A 26,714-nucleotide genomic window follows, 5' to 3' on the forward strand; every position below is an offset into this window, starting at 1 on the left:
CCTCCTTCTTCCTATGCAAGAACCTTGATGGCTGCTCTCCTCATCCACTGGTAATGTTTGCAAAACTGTAGCAAATCTTCTACCACCTCCTCCTGGCACTCTCTAAGCAAATGTTTCAGACAGTGCTGCTCCCTAGGGCTCACCCAGAAGAAACCCCACACCTTTCTTTCTCCCATAGTCCCAGTGTTGGCCCAAAGTTATCTGATGCCACAGGGGAGGCTAAAGGCCCTACCTTACAATATTTCAGCATCTCCACAACTTTCCCCATCCCTGTGTCTAGCATCTCATCTCTCCTCCTTTACCCTCCATCTCCTATGTCCAGCATCTCCCCCTTCTCCCCTGTCATATTCACTGCCAATGCTACCCTACTTCCACCTGGGCCCAAAACCACTCATTAAATTAAAAGTATGGTGTGGGGTCTTCCAGCATAAACCTACACTCAAGGGCTGCAGAGTCCCAATGCAAACTTCCTGTCAGGTACAAATCAAAGTAGGGTATACACAAAAAGTAGCACATATGAGTTTGTCTTGTTGGGCAGACTGGATGGACCATGCAGGTCTTTTTCTGCCGTCATTTCATTCATTTACTATGTAAGGGGAGGGGGGGGGGAGGATGTGGCAGGGCCTAAGTGTGGCCTCACCTGTTCCTCACCTGCTACATTGGAGCCATAGCACTCACCTTCTATTCCCATATTAAAGAGCTATGGAAGAAAACACTGTTCAAAATGATCTACTCAGATCATTCTTTGACCAAAAAGCCTTTTCACTACTAGTCCAAATGTTAGTCCTACCTCACTTGGATTACTGTAACGTTCTATTTCTTGGTATTAAGTGTCAATATCAGAAAGCACTGCAAATCGTACAGAAAACAGTTGCTAGACTAACATACAGTGTTTCAACTCATCTTAACAAACTACACTGGCTTCCCATAGCAGAAAGACTCGGGTTCAAAGCTACTTTTTTAATTTTTCAAATCTTACAGGGTTTCACCTCTGAACTGCTGACTAAGACCATTTTGCTACGTTTGGTCCAGTCTAACAGACTGAAAGAACAACTGATGTTAGCGTCACCGTTTCAAGACAATTCAAAATCAGAAGATTTTCAGCTCTCTATTCCCTGTACTTGGAGTTAAAATATGGAACTCTTGCCATCAGAACAGAAAATTACCTCAGCTTCAGGAAGACGCTAAAAAAACTTTTTCTCTTGCCAAAGACTGCTTCATAATAATCCATCATGACTTCTACCTCCTAGTATCATCCATTATCCTTTCCTTTAATGTTTTTGGTCTCATGTATTACACCAATGGTCTCTAATGTTTCTCAAACCTCGCACTAACACTATCTGCTTTTGTCTCACCTAGAATGTAAACCGCACTGAACCCTGGAAAGGGGATGTTAACAATATAAAAGAATTGATTTGATTATTTATTTATCACAGAAGGTCTATTTCCGGTTCCGACATAAAGTAATGTTGTAGCCTGCTAAGAATAGTCCTGACATTCATGCGGCCCTCTGTGTATAAAGTCTTCCCACCCCTGCTGTAGATGCACCAGTGGTAAATCTCACTCTTTGGGATGCTACTGCCCATATGTTTCAAACTTTTTTTCTTTTTTGTATGATTTCCCTTTACAAAGGCAGAAACAAAGAGCATCTGATTGTAGATAAAGCCCCATCCAGAATGCATCGAATCGGGCAATCGCGCCCACTTTCTGTCTGCTATTCTCTTCACTTTCTTTGTAACTAAAGATCCTCTGTGCCCGGTCTAGACTTTCTTGAATTCTGTCACTGTCTTGGCTTCCGCCCGTCTCCCATGCAAGGCTGTCGTGTGCCCCCACTGCCCTTTCTGTAAAGAAATAATTGACCAGCAGAAGTCAGTTGGCAAGCCTAGTGCATAGTTTGACACCAGATGAGGTGGAAGGGAGGGGAGCAGAGGAAGAGTTGCAGTTGCAGGCCCGTGCCCCTGCATCCTGTCAAAGAGGCTTGCTTTGCTTTTTGAAAGAATCCTGCCCCAGGGCACTGTACAGTCATGGCAACTGGTGTACAGGCTTCCCCATCATCACATGGGCCCAGCTGAGTCAGACACAGTCAGGGCTCCCAGCCAAGACAGCAGAAACTTTTTTTTTGAAGGAAGTGTCTCATGCAGTCTGTGACTGGCAGGGTAGAGAGATAACCAGCGCCTGAGGTGGAGGGGGGTAAGAGCATTTTGGATTGGATCAGATCTGGCCAAGGCAAGGGGACAGGAGGAAGAACTGAGGGCAGGATGGACCCACAATGACACGTCGGAGGGCCAGGGGTGTGTACGGGAAGAGCCGGTGAGTGGGATAGAAACGAAGTGGTTTTGTGGTAAGTTGGGTGTCTAAGAGAGGCTGCAAGCGTCAGTGTGCTCAGACACCAGCAAGCTGGGGAGGGTGGGTATGGGCAAACTGGGGGCCAAAAGTTGATTTTATTTAGAAAGAGATTTCACTTGTGTTCTATGCAGATAAACGTGTGTGTGTGTTGGTCCGTATTTACACACTATCTGTGTGCCTCTAAATATTTCTGTGCATTCACAGATTGGCACATGTACATTGTGGAATCGGTGAACCCGTGTTTTTGGCAAACTCTAGTTTCCGTAATAGAATGTGTGACTGCAACTAATAATTATTAGCTGTACTATGGAAGAGGTTTCTGTTAATTCTGAAAAGCAGTTATAGCTGCGGAGTGAGAATCTCACACACACACACACACTGCCTCATCACAGGTGACCCTCAGGGGGAGGAATGCTGGCTTCAGCCTAACCCCTGGTAAGCCTTTTCTTGGACAGGAGGTGCATAGTGGAGATGCCCAGCGCCCTCACCAGCTGCCTTCCAGATGCTGTGGAGTTCTTGCAGCCCATCTGCATATCCTCACAGCCTTCTCCAGGATGACTCCCAGGTCCACCCTGATCCTCCCAGAGCCTTCACTCCAGATGCCGCAAGCCAGATGGCGTGCAAAGCGTTTTCTCTATGCACTCTGTATTTTCTCCCAGTTACTTCTTGTGACTCCAGTACACTTTCTTTTCTTCGTACTGTCCCTTTCCAATCTGTTTCTCCATTTGAAACCACTGTATACTGCAGGAACACATTGCCCACCTTCTGCTTTCATCATCTCACCATCTTTTTTTGTCTTCTCCCTTCCTCTCAGCTCTCAACCTTCAACATTTCCTTCATTCCATTCAACTATCTCCATTCTATCTAAGTACATCTCGCCTTCGTCGCTGTCGTCATGCTTCTCCTACTCATCTCCGTACTCTCTTGCTCCTTCTGCTCTCCGCTGGGGATATCAATTCCAATCCTGGTCCTCCATATCAGCTCTCATCCTATTTGTGCAGGTCACACCATGATGTCTCCAATCTAATTTCTGTTCCTCTCCTCCTCCCTTCCCTGCGCTTCTCATGTGCTCTGTGGAATGCTCGCTCTGTCTCCAACAAACTTTCCTACATCCACGACCTCTTTATCTCTTGTACTCTCCATCTACTTCCCCTAAGTGAGACTTGGCTTTGCCATGAAGACTCTGCTTCAGTTGCGGCCCTGTGTCATGGAGGCTACCTTTTCTTCCATACTTCTCTCCCAGTTGGCCACAGAGGTGGTGTCAGGCTACTACTTTCACCCTCTTGTAGATTTCAACCTCTCTTCCACCTCAGTCTCACTGCTTTTCTTTCTTCAAAGTCCATTCCCTCCATCTATTCACTCCTCTGCCTCTCCAAGTAGCAGTCATTTATCGATCCCCTGATTAGTCCCTTTCTTCCTTTCTCACTGACTTTGATACCTGGCTTTCCTTCTTTCTTGAACCTTCATCTCCTTCCCTCATTTTAACATTCATGCTAATGATCCCTCTGACTCTTATGCTTCTCAGTTTCTCACTTTAGCATCCTCTTTCAATCTTCAACTGTGCTCCACTGCCCCCACTCACCAGAATGGCCACTCTCTTGATCTTATCTTCTTCTCCAATGTTCACTCTTCGGTTTCTGCCTCTCAGCTCTTCCCCTCTCTGACCATTATCTGATAACTTTCACAGTTAAACACCCTCCTCCCCATGGACCCATGAAGGACATGGGAGGGTCAGGGATGTGGAGCCGTCAGGGGCATGGACGGGTCATGGGATGTGAACCTGGGAGGGTCAGGGATGTTGACCGAGGAGGGATATGGGATGGTCAGGGGTGTGGGCATGGGTGAGTCATAGGGTGTAGACTCATGAGGGACATAAGTTTATCTTGTTGGGCAGACTGGATGGACTGTACAGGTCTTTATCTGCCATCATTTACTATGTATGTATGGACCCATAAGGGACATGGGCGGATCAGGGGCATGGTCCCAGGAGGGGCATGGGTGGGTCACTGGTGTGGATCCATAAGGGACATGGGCGGATCAGGGGCATGGTCCCAGGAGGGGCATGGGTGGGTCACTGGTGTGGATCCATGAGGGACGTGGGAGGGTCAGGGGTGTGGACCCAGAAGGGGCATGGATAGGTCATGGGGTGTGGCTAGAAGTCACATGCCCAAGTTTTTATTTATTTATTTATTTGTTACATTTGTATTCCACATTTTCCCACCTATTTGCAGGCTCAATGTGACTTACATAGTACCGTAAAGGTGATCGCTAATTCCGGTATGAACAAATACAAAGTGATTTAGTAGTATAATAAAGATCATTGTAACAGACACATTAGGGAATCGTAGGAGAGAATAGGTTAAGTTATGTCCAGTACGAACTTTGGTTTTGTTGTGTTGCAGTGTTCTGGCATTTAAGTTGGATCAGTAGGGTATGCCTTTTTAAACAGGTTAGTTTTTAGTGATTTCCGGAAGTTTAGGTGGTCATGCGTTGTTTTCATGGCTTTTGGTAGTGCGTTCCATAGTTGTGTGCTTATGAAGGAGAAGCTGGATGCATAAGTTGATTTGTATTTGAGTCCTTTGCAGCTTGGGTAGTGGAGATCTAGTTATGTTCATGTTGATCCGATTGTGTTTCTGGTTGGTAGGTCTATGAGGTCTGTCATGTATCCCAGGGCTACGCCAAAGATAATTTTATGAACCATGGTGCAGATTTTGAACGCAATTCGTTCTTTGATAGGGAGCCAGTGCAGTTTTTCTCTGAGGGGTTTGGCGCTTTCGAATCGTTGTAGAATACTCGCAGTTATGCCCGAGCATTTACACTAGCCAATGAGCTAGCCTAAGTGCTCACACTTAAAGTCAGGCTCGTAACTGGGAACTTATGCTAGTGTTCTATAAGTGCAATCAGTGGCATTCCTAGGGTGGCTGACACCCGGGACGGATCACCGATGCGCCCCCCCCCCCAGGTGCAGCGCGACCCCCCCACCCCTGGCAAAAGGACACCCCCCTGGGCGCACTTTTACCTGCTGGGGGGGTGCCGTGCGCCTGTCGGCTTTGCTTGTTCCATGCTCCCTCTGCCCCAGAACAGGAAGTAACCTGTTCCGGGGCAGAGGGAGCACGGAACGAGCGGAGCCGACAGGTGCACGGCACCCCCCCAGCGGCGTGCACCCGGGGTGTACCGCCCCCACCGCCCCCCTTGGTATGCCACTGAGTGCAATTATACGCGCATTACCTGGCCAGCGGCGTGCACATGGGGCAGACCGCCCCCACCGCCCCCTCCTTGGTACGCCACTGAGTGCAATTATACGCGCATTACCTGGCACCTAACTTTAGACAATCTATAGAGAATTACTATCCCAATACACACAATTAGTAGTGTTATATAAGTTGCACCTACATGGGAGACACATCCATGCCCCGCTCACATCCCACCCACACTCCACCCATATGTATGCCCCCACTGCATTTACACATTAAGGCACTTACACGCACCCTGATAGAACAGCACTTAGGGTGCATGCGAGCGTTGGGGGCACTTTCCCCCACATTTACATGTTAAAGTGATGTAGAAATATGAGCAAGCATTTCTACAATCGCCCTTTAAGACTTGCAGGTCTGAGGTAGTGAAAGTGCAGGGTCTCTGCTCACCTGCTTCACTCGGAGCTGTGACTATGTAGGAGTTTGGAGAAGCAATTTCACATGTCCTGGCCCCAGGCATTGTGGCCTCACTTTCCAGAGAACCATAGCGTTTCATTCTTCATCCCCCTCCACCCCATCTCACCTCATGCCAGGTGGAACCACTTCGCCCTGCATGTTAAAGCAAGGGTGGGCAACCTAGGTCCTTGAGGGCCACAACCCAGTTGGGTTATCAGGATTTCCCCAATGAATATGTATCATACAATCTCTTCAACAACCGGTGTATTTAATTAACAATCTTTATTAAATATTTATTTATTTATTTATTTATATTTTGCAATACATTCACAAGAATTTCTTGCAATAGAAACATGAGGGTAACACCTAAATAATACAAAGCAAATACATTTACTAGAAATTAATCCTCTCTTCTTAGACCACTAAAAGAGGGAGGGGAATTCTTAAAGTTGAGAAGAACACTAGAATATTATTTTAAATAAGCAAACAGGCCTGAATGCTAATCCACGGTTAAACTATATTTCTCAAAACTTTCCCTAGGAGTCACTTGACAATTTTCTTTAATTCAACAAAACTTTTCAGCTGGTCTGGATCGTAAAATATATATTTGTTACCCTTATATTTTACCAAACATTTACACGGATACGATAATAGGAAACTAGCTCCCAGCAATTTAGTCTCTTCTCTCAATGCAAGAAACTTTTTACGTTTTTCTTGAGCAGCTCTTGTTACGTCCGGGTATATTCACACTCGCGCTCCAAGGAATTCTTTTAGAGCATTTTTAAAGTATAACTTCATAATTGAGTTAACATCCTGCTCAAAGACAAAGGATACTAGCAAAGTAGTGCGAGATTGAACATCACTCATAGACTGTTCCAAAAAAGCTGTCAAGTCTTGTAATCCAGGAGGTTGTATAGGTTGATTTTCTGATTTTCTCTTCTGCTCCTCTTTTTGCGGAATTGGGAGATAATATATTTTGTTAATCGGAGGCATCAAATCAGAGGAGTAATTGAGAACTTCAGAAAGGTATTTTTTAAATAGTTCAAGTGCACTCAACTCTGGCATTTTTGGAAAATTTATTATTCTCAAATTAAGACGCCTGTTAAAATTTTCAAGCTGGTCTAATTTATTATGTAGAATAATTTTATCCTTAATCAGGCTCTCTGTGGAGTTTTTTAACGAGTCAATTTCTTGTTGAAAAACAATTCTCTGAGAACTCGCTTCCTGCCGTATCTTTTCTACAGAGTCATTCAGGAAATCAACTTTTGTTACCAAAGAGGTTGTATCCGAAGCAGCTTTCATAGTAATTGTAGTTAAATGCTGTAACATTGCCCAGATACTTCCCAGGGTTACCTCCGCTGGAGCAAAAAGCTCCCATTGTAAATCTTCTGCAGTCTTTCTGGGTGAGGCTCCATCCACTGAGGTTTCTTCGGCGCCATCTTTGGACGCCGCCAAAAGCTCCACCTTCCCCCTAAGGTCTGCAGGACATGGAGGAGGATTGAGATCTGGGGAGGAAAGTGTGGTATCATGCTCCAGGGGAATCGTCGCTCCTCCGAACGTTCCCTCAGCAGAGCTCCCTATCGCCCTCAATCTTTATTAAATATTTAATGCAAATAATAGTCTTGTCATCCATATTTTAAAACCTTTTCACACAAACCAACATTCACACCTCACTCTTACTCCATTCGCACTAAACAGAATACCTACATCTATAATAAACATTCTAAAAATCAAATACAATTCTCATATTCCTCATAAGTCATCACCAGAAACTACAATTCAATAGTCACTCTTCTTAAAGCCACAGTCCATTTTCCCAAAAGGGTTGGCAATTTGGTTTTCAAGTTATCATCCACACTTCTTCTTATGAGTCTGAAATTATATCTGCTCATGTAGTCCAATTACTCCTCAGTATGTGATAACTTTAACATAAGCTTCATGCTCTCTAGCTGCTTAGACTTCTTTCAAAGTCATTTTCAAAATTTACGTCTCTTGAGATACCAGGCTATAGCTCTAGGAGTTAATCCACTTCCTCATTCATCTGTTGTTTTTCACTCCCTTACATCAGATGGATACCGACTCCAGGAATCCATGATACTCTCACCACTTCAATTAGTAAACTGTAACTTGATAGTGGTTTTTTCTGTTGCAGTGATAATATATGCATCTCACCATCAAGACCCTACACGCACGGCACATGTTTTGGGAAAACGGACTGTGGCTTTAAGAAGAGTGACTATTGAATTGTAGTTTCTGGTGATGACTTATGAGGTAACAGAGAGAGGGAACTAACTACAAAAACAAACCAAGCAAAATAACAGCACAAAGGGCCTTTAAAAACAAAAGGGAACACAGTTTTTTCATGTAAAAAAAATTTTAATGGTAAACTTTGCTTGAAGAAAGACCCGACATGGGCCGTGTTTCGGTGCCGCCGCACCTGCGTCAGGGGTCTCCAAATGAAGTATAATACGAAGCAAAGTTTACCATTAAAAAATTTTTTTACATGAAAAAACTGTGTTCCCTTTTGTTTTTAAAGGCCCTTTGTGCTGTTTTTTTGCTTGATGACTTATGAGGAACATGAAAATGAGAATTGTATTTGATTTTTAGAATGTTTATTATAGATATAGGTATTCTGTTTAGTGCGAATGGAGTAAGAGTGAGGTGTGAATGTTGGTTTGTGTGAAAAGGTTTTAAAATATGGATGACAAGACTATTATTTGAATTAAATATTTAATAAAGATTGTTAATTAAATACACCGGTTGTTGAAGAGATTGTATGATATACAAATTGCAACCAATTATTGAGTATATACCTAGAATATAACTTTGTTCAATGAATATGTATGAGATCTATTTGCATATGCAAATAGATCGCATGCATATTCATTGGGGAAGTCCCAGAAACCCAACTGGCTTGCAGTCCTCAAAGACAGAGGTTGCCCACCCCTGTGTTGGAGGAATGCAATATAGAAAATTCCTATTAAATGCTAAAGGATAGCTCAGACTTTCAGGGAGTGAGCTCAGAGATTAAAGATCACTGAGATAGGCTTTTGGGGTGGCACAGTGTGTGCTGCTGACTCATGCCCTGGCATGTAAGACCAGCCGTCACAGTTTGGGAGGAGAATTCCAGACTTCCTATGGGCTATTATTAACACCTTTCCATCTGTGTTGATACTTTAAGAAGTGTGGAATGCTGTCAGGCCATTCAGCATCTTGTGAAGTGGTTGCAGTGTCAGGCCACACCAGTGTTTCTCAAGCCGGTTCTGAGGTAATCCTCCAGCCAATCAGGTTTTCAGGATAGCCAACATAAATATGCATGAACTGAATCTGTGGTGCACAAAGGGGGTAGAGCATGCAAACCTCTCTCTGTGATCCATATCCATCAAAGAAATTCTGAACACTTGACTGATTAAGGGGTACTCTGGGACCAGCCTGAGAAACACCGCTGAAGAGCCAGGGGTGGGGAAGAGGAAGAGGACATTCAGCCAACAAACCTGCTGCCAAACCTCTTCCCCTTTGCCACCCCCTCCCTCCCCATCTCTCAGGCGTGATGGCACTTCCGTTCCCTCACCAACATCTGCCTCTTTGCAAAACCCTCCAGAAATAAGCATTAGGTTTTACACCCATGAGCAGCAACGCCGCATCCTTGAGACTTTGTCTTTTGCAACTGTCCTGGGCACTCATCTCTCCTGAGTCTTCGGTGCTTGCATCTATCTCAGAGACACAGAGGAGATTAGACAGATTAGAAAGGGAGACGAGGTGGGGATAGTTTTAAAGGTAAGCACTTTTCATTCAAAGGTTGGGTTACCAGAGGGAAGGGATGCCAATTCAAGCTGGGTCAGCCAAAGAGACCAATCCAGTCCTGGTCTTGTGTCACTGTATGCATGGAGGTGTTATTCTGATCTACTCAGTGGGACAAATCAGAACTAATATCCAGAATGCAACAGGTCCTCTGGTGTGCACTGTTTCCCAAGTCCGGTCCTGGTAATTAGATTGTAAGCTCTGTCGAGCAGGGACTGTCTCTTCATGTTCAAGTGTACAGCGCTGCACACGTCTAGTAGCGCTATAGAAATGATAAGTAGTAGTAGAAATAGTAGTACTCCCTTGCCAGTCAGGTTTTCAGGATATCCACAATAACTATGCATGAGAGATTTGCATATAATGGAGGCAGTGTATGCAAATCAAGTTCATGCATATTCATTGTGGATATCCTGAAAACCTGACTGGCAAGGGGATACTCCAGGACTGGACTTGGAAAACACTGCGCTAGTGCCTGGTTTGAAGAAATTGGATCTGCAACGATCACACTAATAAGGGTGAGCAGAGGGAGAGAGAGATCTTTACACCGGAGTTGCCAAATTGCCTAGGTCCAGCTGAGATGTTCCAAGCCCGTCCTGGATTTCAGATCATTATGGGGACTTGCAGCGCCTATTTCAATGGTAGAATCAGGGACTACAGATACCACTGAGGGTGGAAGTTCAAAACCAGAACTGGCCCAAAATGTCCCTAGGAGAACTGGGTTTGTTGGCAGCTCTATTGCATGCTGACAGACTGCTGGATTTGCACAAGTCTGAAAGCCGCACGTGATCTAGATTGTAAGCTCTTTGAGAAGGGACTGTCTTTTTTGTGTATGGTGTACAGCGCTGCGTATGCCTTGTAGCGCTATAGAAATGATAAATAATAGTAGGGATGCAGCTGTTAAAGCTGAAAACCACATCACCCTCTCGAAGAAACATTAAACCACTGGAAACAGGCATAAGAGAAGGCAGACAACAGATCTTCTTGCATATAATAGTGAGTGACTGGCTGGCTACATTTTATCAAGACAGGATCAACCCCTCCAATGCATTCTGGGACTTGAAGTTCTGATCTTCCCTCATAAAAGCTGGTACTAGAAGTCCTGCTACAGGGCTGAATCAGCCAACTGGCTAACAAAGTATTAACCTTTCTTTTGGACTTTCTGCATCCTGCGTACCACCCTTCCTTCACCTCATACCCTTCCCTTGGGATCTTCTCTCCTCTCCCCCCTCCCCAGTTGATATTCCGCCAGTGGCAGTGAGCATTTTTCAAAACACTGGTGGCCACCAGCTAACATAGACCTGAATATGCAATGCCAGACCATGTCTGCAGAGCTGCCAAGTTACCCGTTCCAAGAGGGAGACTCTTTGGCCAGTCCTAGATTTCTGCCAACCTCATCCTGGTACATTATGGGGCCTGTAGCACTCATTTCAATGGGCAGAGACTGCAAGTACTACACTCTTTGGGATGTAAGTTTGAAACTAGGACCAGCCAAAACGTCTCCCTCCTGGAATGGGTAAATTGGCAGCTCTGCACTGGTGCCCACAAAACTTCCAGAACCACCCCAATTCCACCTCAGACAGCCCTGGCACTTCCTGTGCAAAGCCGCAGCGGTCAGGCCAATCCTCAGCAGGACTGCCCAGGTAAGTGCCATGATATATCAGCAGCCAGCCAGCTCGGCATGGTTTGAGTGGGCAGGAGCCTCTGTTGCCCACTTAAACAACGCTTAATATTGAGCCCTGTACTTTGAAAAGGATTTCCAGGTCTGTGTCTGGCACCTGGGTGGCGCCTGGGGCAGGAATATGGTTTGGAAACTTTAGGGGCAACACATTTCACACCTGAGCTAGTTAGTCTTTTCTTTTTGGTGTGATCCTTTGCATCCAGGATGTGCTTTGCAGTCTTTTGTTTAATTTGCACAGAAAATCCTCTTTGTGGTTACCTTCAAGTGGTTCCTGCATTACAGCCTAAGAATGCAGGACTCAACCTTTCAAAAGTGAGTTGGAGGACCTGGAGATTTGGGGAAAGATAAGCAATTATTTTTTTGTAAGATACTGTACCTAGTTGTGGAAGTCTCCAAAGTATTACTAGAGAGATTTGATATACTGTCTTTCTGTGGTTACAATCAAAGCTGTTTACGTATTATTTTGTTCCTGGGGCAGTGGAGGGTTAAGTGACTTGCTCACAGTCACAAGAACTGCAGTGGGAATCAATCCAGTTCATCAGGATCAATGTCCACTGCACTAACCACTAGGCTACTCCTCCACTCCTTCCTCTTTGGGATTCCAGAATCTTGCTATTCTTTGGGATTCTACATGGAATGTTGCTACTCTTTGACATTGTGCATGGAATCTTGTTAATGGGACTTAATACACTGTCTTTCTCAGCTTTTGCAGCTACATTCAAAGCGGTTTACATAGTATATACAGGTACTTATTTGTACCTGGGGCAATGGAGGGTTGTGACTTGCCCAGAGTCACAAGGAGCTGCAGAAGGAATTGAACACAGTTTCCCAGGATCAAAGTCTGCAGTATTAACCACTAGGCTGGGATTCTGGAATCTTGCTATTCTTTGGGATTCTACATGGAATGTTGCTACTCTTTGACATTGTGCATGGAATCTTGTTAATGGGACTTAATACACTGTCTTTCTCAGCTTTTGCAGCTACATTCAAAGCGGTTTACATAGTATATACAGGTACTTATTTGTACCTGGGGCAATGGAGGGTTAAATGACTTGCCCAGAGTCACAAGGAGCTGCAGATCCCCAGGATCAAAGTCCACTGCACTAACCGCTAGGCTGGGATTCCGGAATCTTGCTATTCTTTGGGATTCTACATGGAATGTTGTTACTCTTTGAGATGTGCATGGAACCTTGTTAATGGGACTTGATACACTGTCTTTCTCTGCTTTTGCAACTACATTCAAAGCGGTTTACATCTATATTAATAAATCCCACCTTGAACATTCTAAAGCTCACTCCAAGGCAGAGAAGCTCACTCCAAGGCAGAGAAGCACAAAAATCCTGTAGTCTTCATAGGCTAGGACCAGTCACCCTCACTCATAGACTCGCCCTCAGCCACGCCCCATCTGTACATAAAACGCTACCTCAACATTCTGAAGGAACCTGCTGAAGCCATCTGCAAAATCCCTAAACAGTTCGTACGTTCATGGTGGTGAAGCCATCCAACTCACCATGTCTCTCTGCCCCGCCCTCGAGGGCGGAACACAGAGAGTAAAGGGATCCATAAAGGCACCCCTACCAACTGGCAACCCCCTCCCACAAACAACGACCCAGGCAGGGGGAGTGTTTCCGTACTCCTCCCCCTGCCTAGGAATCGCTACAGACTGCTGGTAAACTCCCCAACCACACGACCACAAAAGCCACCTGCAACCCCCCTACACACACACACACACACACATAAACACACACGCAAACGCACACACACACGCAAACGCACACACACATAAACACACATGCAAACGCACACACACACACGCAAACACACACACACATAAACACACACGCAAACACACACACACAAAACACACACACACACACACACACAAAACACACACACAAACACACGCACAAACACACACACAAACACACACACAAACAAAAACACACACACACAAACACACAAACACACGCACACACACACAAACACACACAAACACACAAAAACACACACACACACAAAAACACACACACACAAACACACACACACACACACACACAAAAACACACACAAACACACACACCTCTAAGTGCCCCCCCGCCGCATCGCCACAACAACCCGTGCAACGGGGCATCAGAAAGCCCCTACCCCCTCCTCGCCGCATCACCCAACCCCTCCCCCGCCGCTTCACCAAGCCCCTCCCCCCCACATCGACCGCCTCGCCACCCGCGACCGCTAATACAAACTCTGTCCGGCGGCTGCTGCTGCTTCTATTCAGCAGCAGCAGCCCGTACATAAAGAAAACAAACAAACAAAAAAACAACCTCCTAAAACGCACCTCCGTGGAGAACCATCTCACATTGGCTGACGTCTCTGCAGCCGCTCCTCCTCTCCCCTCAACCTCAGTGCCCCTGCTGGAAGACCCCGGAGAAACGCCGAGACGTCAGAGGGGAGAGGAGGAGCGGCTGCAGAGACGTCAGCCAATGTGAGATGGTTCTCAACAGAGGTGCGTTTTAGGAGGAATTTTTTTTTTTGGTTTTCTTTATGTACGGGCTGCTGCTGCTGAATAGCAGAAGCAGCAGCCGCCGGACACAGTTTGTATTAGAGGTTGCGGGTGGCGAGGGGGTTGATGAGGGGGGAGGGGCTTGGTGATGTGCCACGGTGGGGGGGGGTCGGGTGATGCACGAAGGGGGGGACAAGGGGCTTTCTTTGGGTGCTGTGCCGGCTGGGGGGGGGAAGTGGGGGTCTCGCTGGACATGGGTGGCTGGAAGGAAGCAGGGGGAGGGGAGGGTCGCTGCACATGGGTGGCTGCAGGGGGGGCAGGGAACAGGGAGATAGGGATGGGGCTCCCCACACCACATGGGTGCCTGCAAGGGGGACAGGGGCTACAGGACGGACACTGCAGGGCGGGCAGGGGGACAGAAGGGTTGGTGGTCATCAGGGAGGACAGGTGGGTCGATGGACATGGCTGGCCACAGGGGAGGAACAGGGAAAAAGGAGAGGAGTGTCCTCAGACATGGGTGGCTGCACAGGAGAAGAGGGTCGCTGGACATGGGTAGCTGCAGGGGGGGCAGGGGGACAGAAGGGTCGCTGGACATGGCTGGCTGCAGGGGGGACAGGGGAGAGAGGAGGGATGCTGCACATGCGTGCCTGCAGGGGGACAGGAGGGATGCTGAGGGGGGGGGCCTGAGACCACATGGGTGGCTGCAGGGGGAGCAGGGGAGATAGGAAGGACGCAGCAGGGGGAGAGGAGGGTTGATGGGCATGGGTGGCTGCAGGGGGATGCTGGACATGGGAGGCTGCAGGGGGAACATGGGGAGAGGAGGGTTGCTGCACATGCCTGGCTGCAAGGGGGCAGGGGAGAGGGAGGGGGTGAGAGGGTTCCTCACACCACACACGCAGTCACTCATTCTCTGTCTGCCACATACACTCTCACTCACACACTCACTGTCTTTGTCCCTCTCTCTCACACAGTGTCACACAGAAACACAAACACTGTCTGCCACATACACTCTCACTCACACACTCACTGTCTTTGTCCCTCTCTCTCACACAGTGTCACACAGAAACACAAACACTGTCTCTCACACACTCTCTCTCTCGCACAAACACATACACTCTGTCTCTCTCTCTATCACATTCTCTCTCTGACACACACGCTCCATCTCTCACACACGCTCTTTCTGAAACATACACTCCAAGGAAAACCTTGCTAGCGCCCGTTTCATTTCTAACAGAAACGGGCCTTTTTTTACTAATAGTATATAAAGGTACTTATTTGTACCTGGGGCAATGGAGGGTTAGATGACTTGCCCAGAGTCACAAGAACTACAGTGGGAATCAACCCAATTCCCCGGGATCAAAGTCCACTAGGCTACTCCTCCACTCCTTCCTTTTTGGGATTCCGGAATCTTGCTATTCTTTGGGATTCTACATGGAATGTTGCTACTCTTTGACATTGTGCATGGAATCTTGTTAATGGGACATGATACACTGTCTTTCTCTGCTTTTGCAACTACATTCAAAGTGGTTTACATAGTAAATACAGGTCCTTATTTGTACCTGGGGCAGTGGAGGGTTAAGTGACTTCCCAGAGTCACAAGGAGCTGCAGTGGGAATCAACGCAGTTACCCAGGATCAAAGTCCACTAGGCTACTCCTCCACTCCTTCCTCTTTGGGATTCTACATGGAATGTTGCTACTGTTTGACATTGTGCCTGGAATCTTGTTAATGGGACTTGATACACTGTCTTTCTCTGATTTTGCAACTACATTCAAAGCAGTTTACTACTACTACTTATCATTTCTATAGCGCTACTAGATGTATGCAGCGCTGTACACTTGAACATGAAGAGACAGTCCCTGCTCGACAGAGCTTACAATCTAATTAGGACAGACAAACAGGACAAACAAGAGATAAGGGAATATTAAGGTGAGGATGATAAAATAAGGGTTCTGAACAAGTGGATAAGGGTTAGGAGTTAAAAGCAGCATCAAAAAGGTGAGCTTTTAGCTTAGATTTGAAGACGGCCAGAGATGGAGCTTGACCTACGGGCTCAGGAAGTCTATTCCAGGCATATGGTGCAGCAAGATAAAAGGAACGGAGTCTGGAGTTAGCAGTGGAGGAGAAGGGTGCAGATAAGAGAGATTTAACCAGTGAACGGAGTTCCCAGGGAGGAATGTAGGGAGAGATGAGAGTGGAGAGGTACTGAGGAGCTGCAGAGTGAATGCACTTATAGGTCAATAAGAGGAGTTTGAACTATATGCGGAAACGGATAGGAAGCCAGTGAAGTGACTTGAGGAGAGAGCATAACGACCCTGGCGGAATATTAGTCATGCAGCAGAATTTGAACAGATTGAAGAGGAGAGAGATGGCTAAGTGGGAGACCTGTGAGAAGCAAGTTGCAATAGTCTAAGCGAGAGGTGATAAGAGTGTGGATGAGGGTTCTGGTAGTGTGCTCAGAAAGGAAAGGGCAAATTTTGCTGATATTATAGAGAAAGAAATGACAGGTTTTAGCAGTCTGTTGAATATGTGCAGAGAAGGAGAGGGAGGAGTCGAAGATGACCCCAAGGTTACGAGCTGATGAGACAGGAAAGATGAGAGTGTTATCCACAGAAATAGAGAATGGGGGAGGAGGAGAGGTTGGTTTAGGGGGAAAGATAAGAAGCTCAGTCTTGGTCATGTTTAGTTTCAGATGGCGCTGAGACATCCAGGCAGCAATGTCAGACAGGCAGGCTGATACTTTGGCCTGGGTTTCGGCTGAGATTTCTGGTGTGGAGAGGTAGATCTGGGAGTCATCAGCGTAAAGATGATACTGAAAACCATGGGATGAGATCAGAGTACCAAGGGAAGAAGTATACATGGAGAAGAGAAGAGGTCCCAGGACAGATCCCTGAGGTACACCAACTGACAGTGGGATAGAAGTAGAAGAGGATCCACTAGAATATACACTAAAGGTACCCTGGGAGAGATAAGAAGAAAACCAGGAAAGAACAGAGCCCTGAAATCCAAGTGAGGACAGCGTATCAAGGAGAAGGCTGTGATCAACAGTGTCAAAAGCAGCAGATAGATCGAGAAGGATGAGGATAGAATAGAGACATAGTATATATAGAGGCATATTTTCAAAGCACTTAGCCTCCCAAAGTTCCATAGAAACCTATGGAACTTAGCCTCCCAAAGTGCTTTGAAAATATGCCTTATAGGTATTTATTTGTAGCTGGGGCAATGGAGGGTTAAGTGACTTGCTCAGAGTCACAAGGAGCTGCAGTGGGAATAGAATCTGGTTCACCAGCCAGGTCACTAACCATTAGGCTACTCCTCCACTGTGAAGGTCACTGTTTGGTGTTCGTGCAGGCAGTGGCGTACCAAGGGGGGGGGGCGGTGGGGGTGGTCCGCCCCGGGTGCACGCCGCTGGGGGGTGCCGCGCGCCTGTTGGCTCTTCGTTTTTATGCTCCCTTTGCCCCGGAACAGGTTACTTCCTGTTCCGGGGCAGAGGGAGCATAAAAACGAAGAGCCGGCAGGCGCGCGGCACCCCCCCCCCAGTGGCGTGCACCCGGGGGGGGGTTCTTTTGCCGGGGGATTGGGGGTTCTTTCACCGGGGGGGGTCACGCTGTTCCGGGGGGGGGCGCTGCACCCGGGGGGCAGGGCGCATCGGCGATCCGCCCTGGGTGTTAGCCCCCCTAGGATCGCCACTACGTGCAGGGCATGTTACACTGAGCAGGTTGGGTCATCATTTAGTGTTAATACAGTCTGGACTACAAGGGGGCTTATTGGTCAGTATTAGTGAAGGGTGTACAGTTGGGAAAAGTCATCAGTCAGTGTTAGTACAGGGCGCATTGTGTGGGGGCTCTTCGGTCAGTATTAGCGCATCGATCAGGAGACAAGGATCGTATCTGAATTTAAGAAAGCGTGGGACAGACACATGGGATCTCTTAGGCAAAGGAAGAGTTAGTGGATTTGCGTTGCAAACCGTACGAAGAGAGACTTGCCGACCTGAACACGTTTACCTTGGAGAAAAGGAGAAACAGGGGTGACATAATACAGATGGTCAAATATTTGAAAAGTATTAATCCGCAAACAAACCTTTTCTGGAGACGGGAAGGTGGTAGAACTAGAGTACATGAATTGAGGTTGAAGGGGGGCAGACTCAGGAATAATGTCAGGAAGTATTTTTTCACGGAAAGTGTGGTAGATACGTGGAATGCCCTCCCATGGGAGGTGGTGGAGGTGAAAACGATAATGGAATTCAAACATGCGTGGGATAAATACAAAGCAATCCTGTTTAGAAGGAATGGGTCCACGGAATCTTAGCGGAGATTAGGTGGCAACGCCAGTAATTGGGAAACAAAACAGGAGCTGGGCAGACTTCTACGGTCTACGCCCTGATCGTAACTGAATAGATATTGAAAGTTCAAGGAGAGTGCTGGGCAGACTTTTCGGTCTGTGCCCTGAGAATGGCAAGGACAAATCAAACTTGGGTATACATATAAAGTATCACATACCATGTAAAATGAGTTTATCTTGTTGGGCAGACTGGATGGACCGTTCAGGTCTTTATCTGCCGTCATTTACTATGCTACTATGGTTACTGAGGATGGGTAGACTGGATGGGCCATTTGGCCCTTATCTGCCATCATGTTTCAATGATCAGTGTTAGTGAGGGGTGGGAGACAGCCATTGGTCAGTGTTAGTACAGGATACATCATGGGAAGGGGGTCATTCAGTGCTACCGCAGGTTATGCTGTGGAATGAGGGTCTCATCAATCACTGCTGCCAAGCTCAAATGGGGGTTTAGGAATCTTGATCATGTTATGCCGGGTTTGAAACAGCTTTACTGGTTCCCTGATAGATACAGGGTTGAATATAAAATTCTGTTACTGGTTTCTACCTGGAATGGCCCTGGGCTGTTTGGCTTCTAATCTGTGTCCCAGAGTGAGAGTTTATCCATCATGCTGAGTACCAAGGCTATGAAGAAAGTCTCTCGCCTGGACTGGGCATTCTCTGTTCATACCCCGTTACTTTGCAAGTTTGCGGGGATTGAAATGCTTTGGGATTAAGAGGGGTTTTGTCTCTGGTATGTTGGATTGTAATTGGTTATGCACTGCATGGAGTGTTTTTGGAACTTGTGGTTAACAAATATGAACCAATTAAGTAAAAGTCATTCAGTGCTAATAGCACATACATTCATTTGATAGCGGTGATATATCACATGTTTAGATCGGAGTGAAATCATATGAGTTTAACAGCAAAGCAACTGTAATAGCACTGCCTTGGCACTAGAACTATAACATTATTTCCTTTTGATGTGCAAAGGAGAAAGACTTCAGCCTGGTTATCCTCAGATTGGTTGACTCTGCAGTACCCCAGAATGGCAATAACTTGCATTCTCTACCAGGCACAGAGGAGTAGCCTAACGGTTACTGCACTACCACTGTCTTAGCACAGAGGTAAACCTTAATTAGCGCCACACTCCCCCTTTGATCCTGGAGAACTGGGTTTGATTCCCACTGCAGCTCCTTGTGACTCTGGACAAGTCACTTAACCCTCCATCGCCCCAGGTACAAATAAGTACCTGTATGTATGTAAACCACTTTGAATGTAGTTGCAAAAATCACAGAAAGGTGATATATCAAGTCCTATTTCCATTTCCCCTTACATAACTACTTCATTAACCGTATTCTTATCCCCACTCAATTAGAAATTCCCACAATATTCTGGAACCATAACCTTGTTTCCCTATGATGATATGCAAAGGAGAAAGAACGCAGCCTGGTTATCCGCAGATTGGTTGACTCTGCAGTACCCCAGCATGGCAATAACTTGCATTCTCTACCAGGCACGGAGGAGTAGTCTAATGTAGCACAGAAATAAACCTTCATTAGCACCACACTCCCCTTACATAACTACTGCATTAACCCTATTCTTATCCACACTTTCACTGCTAGGCATGACATATACATAGTGGTAGCAGGTTTCCACTATCTAGAGTCCCATATGTATATGCCATGCACAGTGATTTCTTTTGCCAAATGGCTACATAAAGATAGAAACAGAAAGACACTTTGCCTGTGCTCTGGCTTGCTTCCGCAGGAAGTGGGTTTATGAAATGCGCTACTTCACACTCAAGTCTTACCAAGAGATGAATCTGTGCTGTGCAACCTACCCAAAACAACAGGAACCCTGCCTTACTTATATACAATAATGACTGCTTTCTGTTAAGAGACTGCCAGCTTCAAAAGTCATCTTTTGAGAGGCATGTGAAGTAATATACTATCTACTTTTCAAAAGAGAGAGAGAATCTCTGGGTTTTGGTTGGGAAAGAAGTGATCCAGGTGCTTAATAAAGTCTTAGCCAGATCCAAGTGTAATCTATAGGAGCTTGGGATTCTTCCCTCACGCAATCAAATACATTATTTTTTGTTACTGCAATTTCAATTCTTTAAGCATCTCCCCATCAAATTTCTCTGAACCCCTGGAGGCAGCCATGTTGGCAAAGGACACTCAGGCTGAGGTTATCTGATTGCTCTGTCTGGGTGATGATGTCACAAAGAACATCACACACACATGCATTGCATGAACCAAATCAGGCTGCATATCACTTGAGGAAAGTTGTGACATACTGTTCCCAAATATGACTGCCTTCAGAAGGTTGCAGAGATTAAACCAAGCCCCCTACCCCTAAATAACTCCAGTGGGGTGGCGACTGCCATGCTTGCCATGTGTACTTTTGAAAGGCAGTGTGAGGCGGGGGTATAGCTTCCCTCTAACAACTTCCAAATCACGCTTAAGCTGGCTGAGTCTAAGATCTAATCTGACCCATTTGGGTTGTTTTCTCCCTTCCCTGTAGGAATGCTTTCCATCACGGAAGCAACCGCTCTGAACGAGGACCAAAGCTCCTTCAAAACCCTGAAGCCTTGGTGGGATGTACTGATGGACTACCTGGTCGTACTGATGCTGATGGTATCCATATTCTCAGGGACACTGTTGATTTACAAGGACAACATGCTCTGCTTGCCAACAGATGATGACCTTCCGAATGAATCTGCCGGAAAAAATCCAAGTGATTCCTCTTCACATGCACCAACGCCTCAGACTGGGGTGACTGTGACTGGCAGTAGGACTACACATCTCACACCTTCTTCCGTGGCAGATATTGCAAAAGGTGGACACTCCACCAACCTGGACTTCCAGCAGTATCTATATATTAATCGTGTTTGCTACCAAAGAGTATTGCCTTGGTACTCGAAGTACTCCCCATACCTTGCCCTGATGCATTCTCTCATTTTGATGGTAAGCAGCAATTTCTGGTTTAAATACCCCAAGACTTCTGCCAAACTCGAGCACTTCCTTTCCATCCTAAGGAAGTGCTTTGAGTCCCCATGGACAACCAAAGCCCTTTCTGAAACAGCCTGCCAGAACTCAGAGGAGGAACCCAGGAGGCTAAAAGCCTGCATGTCCAGGGTTTTGGACAGGTCCACGGATGAACCCAACTCCCCTAGTTCCTCCTACAAAGGAGATACTCCATTCGCCATATCAGACATCTCTTCCACTACCATTCTGGATAAGAAGGATGGAGAGCAGGCAAAAGCCCTGTTTGAAAAGATCCGCAAGTTCAGGGCCCACACCGAAGACACCGACTTGATCTACAAAGTATATGTTGGCCAGACACTGTTCAAGGTTTTCAAGTTCTTGTTCATCTTGGGATACACCTCCTGGTTTGTAGGTGCTATCGAATTCAAACACATATGCAAACCAGGCATACAAAACTTGACTGGTTACTCTGTGTTCTACTGTACGCATAACCTAGCATTCATACTTCAAAAGCTGCTCATAGCTTATATGGTCCTAGTATGCATATATGGACTGGTGGGTATCTACACCTTGTTTTGGATTTTCACTCAGTCCTTGAGGGAATATTCCTTTGAGAAGGTGCGAGAAGAGAGCAGCTTTAGTGACATCCCAGATGTGAGAAATGATTTTGCCTTCCTGCTGCATATGGCCGACCAATATGATCAGCTGTATTCCAAACGGTTTGCCATCTTCCTGTCAGCTGTGAGTGAGAACAAGCTGCTGGAAATGAATCTTAATTATGAGTGGACGTATGAGAAGTTGAGGCAGCAAGTCAGCAGAGATGCCAATGGCCGGTTGGAGCTGCAGCTGTTCATGCTTCCTGGGCTGCCCAGAGCTGTGTTTCAGATGACTGACCTGGAGGTCTTGAAGCTAGAACTTATCCCGGACGTGAAGTTGCCGTCCAAGATCTCCAAGATGACCTGGCTGAAGGAGCTCTATCTGTACCACTGTCCTGCCAAGGTGGAACATGTTGCCTTTACTTTCCTGAAGGATCACCTGAAAGTGCTGCACATCAAGTTTACTGACATTGATGAGATTCCACTGTGGGTGTACTCCTTGAAGGGCCTTCTGGAGCTCCATCTTTCTGGCTACCTCAACTCTGTACATAACAAAGTTATAGCACTTGATTCCCTGAAGGAGCTGAAGAATCTCAAAATTCTGACCATGAAGACCAACTTAACCAAGATCCCATCCACAGTGGTGGAACTGGCTAGCCACCTTTTCAAACTGGCCATTCAGAATGATGGGACCAAACTGATCATCATGAGCAACCTGAAGAAGATGGTCAACCTCCGAGAATTAGAGCTCCATCACTGTGAGTTGGAAAAGATCCCCCATGCGGTGTTCAACTTGACCCACCTTCAGACGCTAGACCTGAAATCAAATGGCATTCAGACAGTTGAGGAGTTAGAGTGCTTCCATCATCTCCGACGTTTGACCTGTTTGAAACTGTGGCACAACAGCATCACCTTCATCCCTGCTGCCATCGGCCACATCCAGAACCTTGAACAGCTCTTTCTGTCTCACAACAGAATAGAGACTTTGCCAAATGACTTGTTTTCCCTGCTCAAACTGAGGCACCTAGACCTCAGCAATAACTTGATCAGTATCATTCCCCAACAGATCGGTCAACTGGAACTTCTACACATTTTCTCTGTGAGTAACAACAAAATTGAGACCCTACCCTGTGAACTGTTCAAGTGCATCAAGCTGAAGATGCTGCATCTGGGGAATAACAAACTGTCCTGTTTCCCTGCTGAGATCGGCGAGCTAATTCAACTCTCCAGCCTGGAACTGAAAGGGAACAGTTTGGAAAGTCTCCCGTCTGAGCTAGGACTCTGTCCTTTTCTGAAGAAGAGTGGGCTGATAGTGGAAGAAGGCCTTTTTGACACGCTACCATCTGATGTGAAGGAAAGAATGACAGAGTGAACAATCCTTCTAGGCCCACCAGTTCTGGGTTTTGAGATGCACCTTATCATTGGGAGGAGGGAAAGAGAGCCCAGAAACAGTTAGGAGGAACAAAATTGATAAGCAAGAACAGTATAGGTATCTGCTACTATTAAAGCTATAACGCTTCTACAGGTCTTTACATGGATTTATATCACTTTTCTAGCTGTGTACTCGATGAGGTACAACAAGGACCAGCTCAGCCTGTCCTCCACTGACAGGGAACCATCTAGAACAGTGATGGCGAACCTATGGCATGCGTGCCAGAGAGGGCACGCGCACCGTCGCCTCGGCCAGAGTCGCCTCCCAGTTCCAGGGTGTCGCCTCCCCTCTCTCTCCCTCCCTCCCTCCAAGTTCCAGAGTCGTCATCCCTCCCTCCCTCCCTCCCTTCCTTCAAGTTCCAGGCCCCCTCCCTCTCTCCCTCCAAATTTTAAAAGTCATTTCTTAGCTTACCTCGTCAGAGACGGGTTACGGCGGCCGGCAGCAGCGCTAAAATGCGTGCAGGCTCGGCCCTTCTCTCTCTCTGAGCTCTGGTCCCGCCCTTGTGGAAACAGGAAATGAGGGCGGGACCAGAGCTCAGAGAGAGAAGGGCTGAGCCTGCACGCATTTTAAAATTTGGAGGGAGGGAGGGGGCCTTGAACTCGAAGGAAGGGAGGGACGACGACTCAGGAACTCGGAGGGAGGGAGGGAGAGGGGACCCTGTGGAACTCAGAGGGAGGGGGGATCCTGTGGAACTGGGAGGGAGGGCCCTGGAACTCAGGGGGGGAGGGGGCCTGGAACTCGGAGGGAGGTGGAGGGGGGACGAGGGAGGGGGAGGGGGAATGGCACTTTGCGATAAATAATTAGATTTTGGGTTGCTGTTTGGGCACTCGGTCTCTGAAAGGTTCGCCATCACTGATCTAGAACATAATTTTTTATTGCAACATAGTAAGTGACGGCAGAAAAAGACCTGTACAGTCCATCCAGTCTGCCCAACAAGATAAACTCATATGTGCTACTTTATATGTATACCTGACCTTGATTTGTATCTGCCATTTTCAGGGCACAGACCGTAGAAGTCTGCCCAGCACTAGCCCCGCCTCCGCTGCCATCCAATGGATTTACAGAGCAGCTACATATAACTTCTACATTCAGCAGAACAAGAAATGGAAACAAGTGTTGCTCTAATCCAGAGATGGAGAGGAATGCAAGTCTGTACATAAGTATTGCCACACTGGGACAGACCAAAGGTCCATGAAGCCCAGCGTCCTGTTTCCAACAGTGGCCAATCCAGGTCACAAATACCTGGCAAGATCCCCAAAAACAGTTCAATACATTTTATGCTGCTTATTCCAGAAATAAGCAGTGGATTCTCCCCAAGTCATTTTCATAATGGTCTGGGGGTGCAATCCATCATAATTCATTGAAAACTGAAACAAACTCACAGCCAATCCACACCTGTATCGTACTGTGCGGTGCAATGCATAACGAAGCCCTTCAGGGCAGCAAACTGCTCTGCTTTCCATGACACCCTGATATATTTTGAATGAGAGTTGGTGGCAGATTTATGGTGAGTCCTCTGAAAAATCAGATCTACCTATTGCCTCCAGGGGGCAGAGTGGTTAAATCAGATCTAAGCATAGCATCCAGGAGCAAAGTAATTAAATCAGATCTGGGTGTGGCCTACAAGGGGTCAGAGTGGTTAAATCAGATCTAAGCATAGCCTCTGGAGCAAAATGGTTAAATCCAATCTGGCCATGACCCCCAGGGGGCAGAGTAGTTTCTCCCTTCAGCAGAGATACTCTATTGAAACATTTTCTTCAGATGAAGATGATTTGAGTAGACAGAACACCTTTGTAAGGCAGACATGTCTTCAGATCTGCTCAAGATAATTCCGCTGGTATCTCTATGTAAAAAAAAAACCACACACTTCTTTCTTATGTTCCTGTTCTCAAAATGGCCAGGTTTCACGGGACTCACCATAAGAAATCCCACACTTCTGCTGCTAGTCTGCAGCCAGAGCTCTGTTCTTCCAGGAAAAGACTGTAACTTCTCCTAAAGTTTGTTCCGATTTTGGTTTTGTTTCTCCTCTTTGGGGAAATCAAATTTCAGGATGGATCATCATCAAGCACAGGAGGTGAATGAACCAGGCCAGACCTGGCCTCCCAGTCCCAGAGATCATCCAGTTGAACAGAGGGCTGAGACATTGACTTACTCATTCCCTTCCAGATGTTTCCCATTTTCTCAAGCTGTGCTTGAACCAAATAAACAGTTCTCCAATTATCTTTTCATGGGCCCAAGGATTTTAGTTGTATGTTGCTGTGGTATATGTTGTAAATATTTACAGTAAACTTTAGGAAAAGAAAATGGTCTGTATATCTTCTCCTCCCCCCCCCCCCCCCCATGTGATTTAGTAGCTAGGGGGGGTGCATTCCCTGGTATTCATTGATAGAGGGATAGGGATTCTCCACTTCAAGGACCAAGGTGTAAAGGAGACAGTACAATCTAATATAATGGTCTTCCAAAAATAAAGGGGTTGACATTCAGCCGGCAACGTCAGTGCTTTAGTGACTATCAGTGGCTTTATGCCAATAAATTTATTTATTTTATTACATTTGTATCCCACATTTTCCCACCTATTTGCAGGCTCAATGTGGCTTACATAGCGCCGGAGGGGTGTTTACAGGCTCCGGGGTAAAACAGTTACAGAGTTATGTTGTGGTAGAAAAGGAACCGGTAGTATAGCTGCATAAAAGATTCATTGAGGAGTGACGATCTTTAGTCAAGTTGTGTTGCAGGTATCAGTCATTTATGTTGGGTCAGAAGGATATGCCTTTTTGAACAGGTGAGTCATATCCGGGCTCCGAAATTGAATTTCCAGAGCCGGTGAAACCATAGCTGGTTAAGGGCCCCTTTTACGAACAGGCGGTAAGCCCAACGCGGGCTTACTGCTAGCTACCATAGCAGCCAGGCGGTAGTTCCCTCCCCCATTGTGCGCCGCTTCCTGTGCTGCAAAAATATTTCAAATTTTGTAGCGCCGGTGTGTACCCGGCGGTAATTGGCAGTGCACGGTTACCGCCAGGTTAGCATGGAACTCCTTACCGCCATCTCAATGGATGGTGGTAAGTTCCCCCCCCCCCCCCCCCCCCCAATAATGGCAAATTTCTTAAAAAGAAACAAAGACCTGCCTTGTACCCGCTGTGGTAAAAGGGGGCCTCGGCACGTGTCAAAAACACACGCCAGCACAGGACCCCTTTTGAGGCAGCTTCGTAAAAGGACCCCTAAGTGTGATATTCAGCAGTTAACTAGTTATCGCACAGCGGATACAGATAGAACTGACTTTTATGCCGTCCAAGTCACGTGATTACTTTGGCCCGTTAAGTGCTGAATATCGGTATTTAACCCGCCAAGTGCTGATTCTGCCCCAAAACAGCCAGTTCTTTGTTGGGCACTAACTTGGCATTTTCA

General features: G+C 46.6%; 1 protein-coding gene across 1 annotated transcript in view; it reads left to right on the plus strand.

Moving 5' to 3' along the window:
- Positions 1 to 23,629, plus strand: part of LOC115464326 — a 96,234-nt gene extending 72,605 nt beyond the window's left edge. Inside the window, exon 7 of the mRNA XM_030194715.1 lies at positions 20,818 to 23,629. Coding sequence (XP_030050575.1) covers positions 20,818 to 23,249 — 2,432 coding nt within the window. The 3' untranslated portion in view covers positions 23,250 to 23,629. The remainder of the gene's footprint in view (positions 1 to 20,817) is intronic.
- The last annotated feature ends 3,085 nt before the right edge of the window (positions 23,630 to 26,714 follow it).

Source organism: Microcaecilia unicolor, chromosome 3 (genome assembly GCF_901765095.1).
Source record: "Microcaecilia unicolor chromosome 3, aMicUni1.1, whole genome shotgun sequence".
NCBI lineage: Eukaryota > Metazoa > Chordata > Amphibia > Gymnophiona > Siphonopidae > Microcaecilia > Microcaecilia unicolor.